The 9,949-nt window shown below is 42.8% G+C and overlaps 2 protein-coding genes across 2 annotated transcripts; both read left to right on the top strand.

Moving 5' to 3' along the window:
• The first annotated feature begins 1,825 nt into the window (after window positions 1–1,825).
• LOC134217606 (brachyurin-like) lies at window positions 1,826–2,701 on the top strand. Its single transcript, XM_062696392.1, has one exon. The coding sequence runs from the start codon at window positions 1,829–1,831 to the stop codon at window positions 2,699–2,701; it is 873 nt and encodes a 290-aa protein (XP_062552376.1). The 5' UTR covers window positions 1,826–1,828.
• Window positions 2,702–3,947: 1,246 nt separating this feature from the next.
• LOC134213996 (brachyurin-like) lies at window positions 3,948–5,405 on the top strand. The gene has a single exon (XM_062693443.1). It carries the CDS (start codon window positions 4,542–4,544, stop codon window positions 5,403–5,405), a length of 864 nt encoding a protein of 287 aa, XP_062549427.1. The 5' UTR covers window positions 3,948–4,541.
• The last annotated feature ends 4,544 nt before the right edge of the window (window positions 5,406–9,949 follow it).

Raw genomic sequence — 9,949 nt, 5'->3', positions numbered from 1 at the left:
TCTGTGCCAGCATAACTGCTTGAATTGTAATCATATGGTGTACTCTGTCTTTAAAGCCAAGAGATTGAGCAACAGTCAAGTTAGTTACATACCATACACGGAATTAAGTGGTCATATGACTCGAATCTCGTTATAGTAAATTCTGTTTAGTGCATAAAGGTTGTTTCGCTTCTAACTCCAAACAAGACCACTGATTACCTCCTATTTCGAAAGACTCTCATCGCGGTAACACTTGTAAAAATAACCAGAGACGACAGTCAGCTACCGATGACCTGGAGCAAGGCTAAGGCGGATTGAGCACTCTGTCCTCGTCGAACTGTGCTTTAATGCAATTGACGAAAACTAAAATTAAAATCTATTTTTTATTGAAGCGTCAAGCTAAGCGCAGAAGTGAAATTCAGTTTGTAGTATAGAAATAAAGAATATCGAAATTCATACTAATAAAGGAACAAGATAATAGTTAAATTTCTAATACACGTTTTACAGAAAAACAATTTGATGTTTTGGTTACGATCCCTCAAACGCGTATTATCTGTATTTGCTTCTTTTTAGTTTTCAGAATCACGAATTAGTTGTCAGTTGACTTTTGACCACCGTACGACACGGTCCTTTAGCTACTACAGCATTTACGCATCCAAGCTTTCCACCTTTCTGTGTCCACAGTCTACACGGTGTGGGTAATTCAGCAGAGACTGAACAGATAGATATGTATATTGAAAAGTAGAAAGTGCTTCACCCGGGACGTCCGAATGCAGAAGTAAGGATGACCAGTCGTCCAACTTTGACCATAAATTAAGTCCACTTAACATAGAAACCACATTGGATCATATAAAACAAAAAATCGAGGTCAATACTCAATTTTAAGAGTATACTGAAGTGATTTAATTTCATAATAATCATCGTATTCAAGAATATCAATTCATGGTTAATGAATATCGTAAGAAACACCTCATTTAAATTAATTTGAATTTAATTAATATTCCAATGTCAGATTGTCACAATATTGAAACACTTTATTGCAATCATTCTTACAACTATGGGTTGAATATAGCGAAACAAACTCACGTTTTTTATACCATTGCTATTCATTCAACAGACTGCCTGTTTTTTTCTTGTTTCAGGGTTGCAGACCAAATAAACGTGCTCATTGAGCCTTTTAAAGTAGATAATTTTACCTCTAGGGTAGTGAAAGTGTTTTGGACTCTCCAAGAAATTATTGCTACCAATTATTATGCACGAATTGAACAAACAATAGTATTAAAAATAAAATAATTTGCTTTTCAGTAACATTTTTACGTTTCTCGATTCCATTATTTTGTATTGTTTAAATAATAATGTTAGAAGATCATTCATAATATACGTTCAAATACACTTTTAGCTCGTACCAAATGGTTAAATAACGTCGAAACCAAGTGGGAGTATGAGCATAGGGGCATTCAAATGATATCTAATACATATCGTATTGTTTCTTTTTATACCATAACTCGATAATGAAATATTAAGAAATTGTCTTCAAAACTAGAACATTGCAGATTCAAATGTCTACTCACATACTTTGTCTTTTAAAGCGTGATAGTAGGCAATAATGCCCTTTTCACCCTTTTATGGATCGATCGACGAGTATGTCATACACAAAATCGTAAATTTCGAATACCAATAGTTAAAACTAAATTATAACAATTAACTGCCTTTTCTAAAAGGAGCAATATCTTGACAGAACTCGATCTACCCTTAGTTTCACGTCATTTGTGAATGGCCCTCTTGGCTCTCATATAAAAGAGGTAAAATTCCTAAGCAATGATAGTACACTTTGCGGTTACAATCCGCAATGAAACATTTGGCTTTGTTCATTACTGTGCTGACAGTGAGCTGTGCCGAATGGATCGAGATCGATTGGTCCAAGGTGCGTCCAATCCATACGTTCGACCGCTACTGGGCCCATATACCCGATAAACTACAATACTTGCGCCAATTGGTACCGCCAATACGCATGATCGATAGGCAGGATGCTACTCCCGGACAGTTCCCTTATCAGGCAGCTCTAATACTCAACTTCACCGATGGTCTTGCTCTGTGCGGTGGAACGATCTTGACCAAAAATTGTATCTTGACTGCTGCCCACTGCGTCGAGGACGTATTGAGAGGAACTGCGATCGTTGGTGCACACGACATTCGTCAAGACGAACCAACGCAGCAACGAATTGCTTTTGTCACGGATGGAATAAGCATGCATTCTGGATTCACGCGTGCTAGTCTACGTAACGACATTGCCACCGTTCGCCTAAGCAGACCCATGACCTTCAATGGCCGTGTTATCCCGATTCGCCTTCCTGTGGCTACGGATATCCGCACGTTTGGCTATTGGAGCGGAACCGTGTCTGGGTTTGGGCAAACATCCAAAGAAAACTTTAACACATCTACCGAACTAATGTTTGTAAGGAAACCGATTTTGACCAATATGGAATGTTATCGTTACTGGGGCAATCGAATCGACATGCAAAATATATGTCTGTCCGCGGCAGGCGGTCCCGGTGCCTGTTCCGGTGACTCTGGTGGCCCACTGACGGTCAAATCGGCTAAAATTCTACAAGTAGGTATTGTGTCGTTCGGACCACCTGGCCTATGTTCCATTGGTAAGCCATCGGTGTTTATGCGCGTGACACATTTCCGAAATTGGATCATTCGGAACTCCGATCTGTGATTGCATTTTTCAGTCGGTGTCAAAACAATTAAAATTACTCATCCACAATAAAATCAAATTTTTCTCAGCATTTAGCATTAGCATTAGCATTGTTACGGTGTAATTCGTAGATTGGACACTAGTGATACTCATGTTTTACTTTTGAGATCCTTATCTAGAATGCTATCAGAAATCAAGAAGGGGAGTAGTCCTTGATTCCAGTCTCAAACAAAAATAACAAAAGCATGAGGATTACTACTCCTGGCCACGCCCATCTTCACCGTAACTAGGGAGAGGAAGGAAGTGTTGATGTAGTACTTACTTAACGAGAGGCCACTGACTTAGCGACACCCTCATAAGTACCACGGAGTTGGATAATGAGGAAGGTAATCGTTGGGTCAGGATTTGCCTGTAGCTGGCAATGTAACCGTGGTAGATCTTACCCCGTAACACACCACGTAAAGGTGTCTACCCAGCATTACTCATCCACAATAAAATCAAATTTTTCTCAGACTTCCAAAAAGTATAAGTAAGTTCATAGTATTTCACTTTTATAAAGTAAATAAATACCTAGTCTGATTAATAATAAGATTAACTAAACTCTTTTGTTGATTATCACTTAATAATATATAAAATTGTCTAAACGTTTTATGAATTTTATTTGCTGCCAAAAACTTAAATGAGACAATAAATAGCCGAGATAAGTTTATTATAAAATAATCTAAATATAATACTATTTTTTATGAATAAACTTGAAAATAGTTAACACTAGAACCATGTATCCTTGTATTGGAAATCTCCGAAACCGGAGATTATTTTGTTCGGGTATGACGTTTACTCAATACCGCCATCTGATGCATGACTTGTCTAAATCGATGTAAACCACAGATGAGTTTATGAAAAAGGCACCCCGTTGTTTACGTACTCAACGTGCCATAACATGGAATTACTCTTCTTCTTCTTATTGGCATTACATCTCCCACTGGGACAGAGCCGCCTCGCAGCTTAGTGTTCATTAAGCACTTCCACAGTTATTAACTGCGAGGTTTCTAAGCCAGATTACCATTTTTGCATTCGTATATCATGAGGCTAGCACGATGATACTTTTATGCCCAGGGAAATCGAGACAACTTCCAAACCGAAAATTGCCTAGACCGGCACCGGGAATCGAACCCAGCCACCCTCAGCATGGTCTTGCTTTGTAGCCGCGCGTTTTACCGCTCGGCTAAGGAGGGCCCCAACATGGAATTACTCACAAAACAGATATTTGTAACTCAGAACTGCAAAGTGGACTAATTGTTTCAAGATAAAGGAAGAACTACTCCAAAAATACCCATTTGCTTTGAAAACTATGATCCCTAAAAATGTCAAATAAGTACTATGTTGTGGATACTAAAACACTCTATTCGTGAATGTAATGCTATCAGAGGCGGCGGACAGTTATTAAAATGTTACCTTACTTATGCATGGAGTCCCATTCATTACGTTATACAAAAATCGATCATTTTAACCTCCCTCAAGTACATTTCTGCATGGATTATCTTGCCCTTTTCGAAACAATGCTCCATTTCATTAGCGTGTCGGAATATATGGGCGTTCTTTGCAAAAACTAAAAAATATGAATATGTATCTTTTTTGCACTCTTCGAAAGACACACAAAAATGGTCAATTTTTAACCTTTTGTTCGTACATTTTTTTATGGAAGCTTTATATGGTTCTTAGATATAACCTGTTATAAAAAAATGACTATTGCTTCCGCAGTACGATACATGTTAAACGCCTCTACATAACATGAATTTACATAAAACATCGTGAGAACCGCCGTCGCAGTGGCAGTGCGTCCCCCACATGTCAGACTGCAATGAAAAGTTTTTCGTTTCTGATTACGGGGTGGGCAGTGATCAGTGCCGAGTGGATCTATATTGATTGGTCCAAGGTGCGTCCGATTCATGCCTTCGATCGCTACTGGGTCCATCTGCCATCAAGACTGCAATACTTGCGCCAATCAGTGTCAGCGAGCCGCATCACCAATAGACAGGAAGCTCTTCCCGGTCAGTTCCCCTATCAGGCTGCTTTGGTCGTCAACTTCACCGACGGGATTGGCATGTGCGGTGGGTCCATCTTGACCCAGAAATTTATCTTAACTGCTGCGCATTGCGTCTACGATGCCCTAGGAGGCACTGCAATAATGGGTGCCCATAACATTCGCCTAACCGAACCAACCCAGCAACGAATTTCTTTTGATGCAGATGACATCAACATGCATTCCGGATACACGTATATCAGTCCACATAACGACATTGCCACTATTCGTCTGAACGATTTAATGATTTTCAACGATCGCGTGGTTCCAATTAAACTGCCAACTGCCGCAGACATCCGCACCTTTACCTATTTCACCGGAACCGTATCTGGATTCGGGCAAACATCCAACGACACATCTGAAGTGCTGATGTTCCTTAGAAAACCAACTATAACCAACATGGAATGCTTTCGTTACTGGGGTAACTGGGTCGACCACCGGAACATTTGTTTGTCCGGAGCCGGCGGTCCCGCCTCCTGCGTCGGTGACTCTGGGGGTCCACTAACTGTCAAGGTTGGTGCGATTGTACAGGTCGGCATTGTATCGTTCGGAACGCCCGGTTTATGTTGCATTGGTTCGCCGTCGGTGTACGTTCGTGTGTCACACTACAGGAAGTGGATTATTCGTAACTCAGATTTGTGAATGGCTAACAGCTTGAAGAGAAAAAAATATTTATATAAGCTATCTTTTTTATTGTTAGTAGGATAGTGATTGTTTTTATGCGTGTGTTATTTAAATGTCTCGTCAAATATATGTACACAATACATAGTTTTCCATTATGCATTCAGACTTCTGCACAATTGGGAACATGGATTATTGTTGGGCTATAAAGAACTCGGTTGCATATATACAAGCAGTTCAGATAATGAATTGCGAGAGTTCGGCTATGTGCCTACTGTTGAGAATTGAAGTACCTGGTACCTGCTGGGGTCTTTCGTAGCTTAGTAGGAAAAGCATCTGTCTAGCATACTGGGGTAGTGGGCTCAAACCTCACTGAAGGAAGCGGTTATCTCCGATACATTTTTCGAACAAAATCTTCGAGAAATTGTGCATGTGCACAAATCGAGTTGTAAGCACAGTAGATAAAAAAAATGTTTAGGGGTCGGTCAAAAATGATGTCACAGGTTTTAGGGGGGGGGGGTCTAAGATTATGTGACAGTATATGTACTACTAGGTATATAAACAAGCATGACGGAGGGGGGAGACACACACACACACAGATGGGGCGTAGGCCGGTGGTGATAGCGGGGGACTTCAACGCTTGGGCCGTGGAATGGGGAAGCCGATCTACGAATCAACGGGGGCAGATCCTGCTGGAATCACTAACCATGTTGGATGTGGACTTGGCTAATGTCGGTACCAAAAGTACCTACAGCTGGAACGGGGCCGAGTCGATTATCGACGTTACGTTCTGGAGCCCTGGCCAAACGAGTAGTTCGAACTGGAGGGTAGATGATGGCTACACTCACAGCGACCACCTGGCGGTTCGCTACAGTATCGACTATACGACCAGCATTCAGCGGACGGAAGAAGGGGCGAGGCCTAGCCCTCGTATGTGGAAGACATCATACTTCGACGACGAGGTGTTTAAGGAAGCGCTCCGCCGCGAGCACAGTACTTTCGGTCTGAGCGGCGAGCAGCTGGTAACAGTACTCTCGCATGCATGCGATGCCACCATGCCTAGGAAAGTCCACCCTAGGAATGGGAGGCCACCGGCTTACTGGTGGACTCAAGCAATTGCGAGCTTGCCTACGGGCAAGGAGGCGGATGCAGCGAGCACGCACAGAAGAGGAGCTTATTGAACGACGGGTGGCGTTCGTGGTTGCTAGAGCCGCTCTGAAGACTGAGATTAGATCAAGCAAAAAAGCCTGCTTTGAGGGCCTGTGTCAAAGTGCCAACGTGAATCCATGGGGTGACGCCTATAGGGTCGTAATGGCCAAGATACGTGGGGCGATGGCCCCTACAGAGCGGTCTCCAGAGATGCTGGAGAGGATCAACGCAGGGCTCTTCCCACGTCACGACCCAAGTCCCTGGCCTCCCTTTGTGGAGCTGCCAGGCAGGGGCCAGGGTGGCCGACGAGGGAAGACTAACTGTGGCGAAACTTGCGGGGATGGCGGGGATTGGTATACGACACGGAGGCGGGTCGGAAGCACGTTGACATAACCTCAGGGGTTCCGCAAGGTTCCATACTGGGTCCGGTGTTATGGAACGTCATGTACGACGGTGTCTTGAGGTTGAAGTTCCCGGTGGGCGTGGTAATCGTCGGCTTCGCTGACGATATTACGCTGGAGGTCTACGGCGAATCGATCGAAGAGGTGGAGTTGACTGCAGCCCACTCGATCGCAATTGTGGAGGAGTGGATGAGTTCCAGGCATAGGCGTAACTAGAGTCTCGGTCTAGGGGGGCCATGGCACCAGCTGGTGGGATGTAATTTTCAAAGGCGATTTAAAGCACTGTGCGCATGGATTGCAATGGAAATTGTGACTAAGTTTATCGCTCATTCGTCCTAGAACTAACATAAAAAAATCGCGAATAATACAATTGGTTTCCAATGATGCTGTGATTGCTTCAAAACGCTATGTCTGTGTCAACTTGTCTTCTCCATGTTAGTAATGTGCATAAGTGTGTAATCTAAGATTTAAGAATCTTCTTCGAATTATCTATAAATGAAATTCGATATGAGTATATTTCTGAAAGTTTTCAAGCATTTCCATGATTACTTTATGCATAAAGATCTCGATTTTTTTGAAACTTGAAATTTTTGAAACTCTTTAGATGTGGAATAAATTCCACGAAATTTTGTCATAATCAATATAAGTATTCATGCAATTCCAAAATGTATGCTATGTGCTGAAATAGTTAAGTACCGATGAACACAAATTTGGATTCCTAAAGTGTTTTTATGAGTCATAAATTCCATGAGTCATAAAATTATGAGTCATAAATCAAATTCCAGTATAACATAGGGTTTTTGTAGTTACTGACGTTAGGAAGAGGCTTTATTATGGTTTTCTGAATAGGTGAGAGATTTCTCTGCAAAAATCAAAGAGAGAAGCAACCAAATCGATCTGAATTGTGCTGCAAAAGAAATGTTTTCTGATACGAACTGGTTTCTAAATCTAATTTTTTTATCCTAAAAAACAAATTCTAACTAAAGCAGGCACAAAAGAGTTTTCCGATGATCCTTATGAAATCACCAAAAAATTAAATGGAACAAGATCTTTTGAGGATTATAAAAATATTTCTTTAATGCAATCTCTGTTGTGAGTGCGAAGGTTGCCTAAGTTTTGTCCTAATATTTTCAATGGAATGCGTTGTTGATTTTTCTGTCATTGTAACAAAGATTCTTAAGTTTTATAATTTTGTATCTTTCTGTGCCAGAATTATATAGCGAGAGCAAAAAGCTCCATAGGAATTTGATCAACTGTTTTGCGGCATACCTTGCGATTAACTCGAAGATTTTCGAAAGAATGGTCGTTCGAAATTTCATTGACCGGATTTGTGTACATGTGCTCATTTTGATGTAGTTGCTTCAGTCTTTTTTGAAGCGGATGGTAGTTTAATAGAACAGAAATATTTATATGTTAATACAATTATGTTTTTATGTTTCTGCGACCAGGATACTAGTCAAACAAATGCAGAACAAATTTATTATTTTAAGCTAGCAACTAAATTAGAAGCGGCATTGATTTTAGATTGTTCCCGGGGGTCCAACTTAAATATTTCGATGCTTTGCTGAACAATTGGTCATAGATGTGATAACGCAATAAAAATATGTTTATGGAATTCATAATCAAAATTAAGAAATATGTAGGAAATATGTAAATGGAATAAAAACTGACTAAGTTGGAATTACTTTTCAAAATTTTCTGGGGGGGGCCACAAATAGGTCTGGAGGGGGCCAGGCCCCCCCGGCCCCCCCTTGATTACGCCAATGGTTCCAGGAAGTTAGAACTGGCTCACCACAAGACTGAGGTGGTTGTTGTTAACAACCGAAAGTCGGAGCAACAAGCGGTGATAAGGGCAGGCAACTGCACGGTCACCTCTGAACGCTCCATCAAACTCTTGGGGGTAATGATCGACGATAAGCTCACCTTTGGTAGCCACGTCAATTACGCCTGCAAGCGTGCCTCCACAGCTATAGCGGCATTGTCCCGGATGATGCCCAATAGCTCTGCGGTTTATGCCAGCAAGCGCAAGCTTCTGGCTAGCGTTGCTCTGTCCATACTGAGGTATGGGGGGCCAGCTTGGGGCACGGCCCTGCGTATTAACTGCTACAGAACGAAGTTAGAAAGTACGTATAGGCTCATGTGCCTAAGAGTTGCGAGTGCGTACCGTACCGTGTCGCACGATGCACTTTGCGTCATCACCGGTATGATGCCTATTGACATCGTTATCGGTGAAGACATAGAGTGCTTCGAAATGCGCTGCACGAGAGGCATCCGTAGGACTGTCAGGTTGGCCTCAATGGTCAAATGGCAGCGTGCGTGGGACAGTTCCACTAAGGGTAGATGGACACATAGGTTGATACCGGAGATAGGTACGTGGGTCAAGAGGCGCCATGGGGAAATCACTTTCCACCTGACCCAGGTCCTTACAGGCCATGATTGCTTCAGACAGTACCTACACCGGTTCGGACACTCGGCCTCGCCCGAGTGTCCGGTGTGCGCAGGTTTAGAGGAAACGGCGGAACACGTGTTGTTCGTGTGCCCGCGTTTTCGCACAATGCGTGACCACATGCTTACCACATGTGGTCTGGACACTACTCCGGACAACCTAGTCCGGAGGATGTGTAAATATGAAGTTGGCTGGAACGCCGTTTTATCGGCTATCGTCCAAATCGTCTCTGAGCTACACAGAAGGTGGCGCGTGGACTCGAGGAATGGCTAGTTCAGGCGCAAATAATAGGTGGTCCAAGGGTTCGGAGTCGGCTGGGGCAGGCGTAGGCACCGCGTCGACAAGTCCCTCTGTGTGCTGGCGAATAGGCCCTATCGCAGAGAGGTCAATTTGGGGTGCACGCGGCATCATCATTCTTGATACCAGTCGTGCAGAGGGAAGCAGGCGCGAAGTCGACCCTTCCCACCTTCCGAGGACAAAGGGCGTGGTAAGGCCACCTGGAAAGCCGGCAATGCGCTGGCACGATACCATGGTGTTCTTCTAAAAAAGCGAGTCACGATGTTCGATGC

This window comes from Armigeres subalbatus, chromosome 2, assembly GCF_024139115.2.
Source record: "Armigeres subalbatus isolate Guangzhou_Male chromosome 2, GZ_Asu_2, whole genome shotgun sequence".
Taxonomy (NCBI): Eukaryota; Metazoa; Arthropoda; class Insecta; order Diptera; family Culicidae; genus Armigeres; species Armigeres subalbatus.
This window is presented reverse-complemented; position numbering and strand designations above follow the sequence as displayed.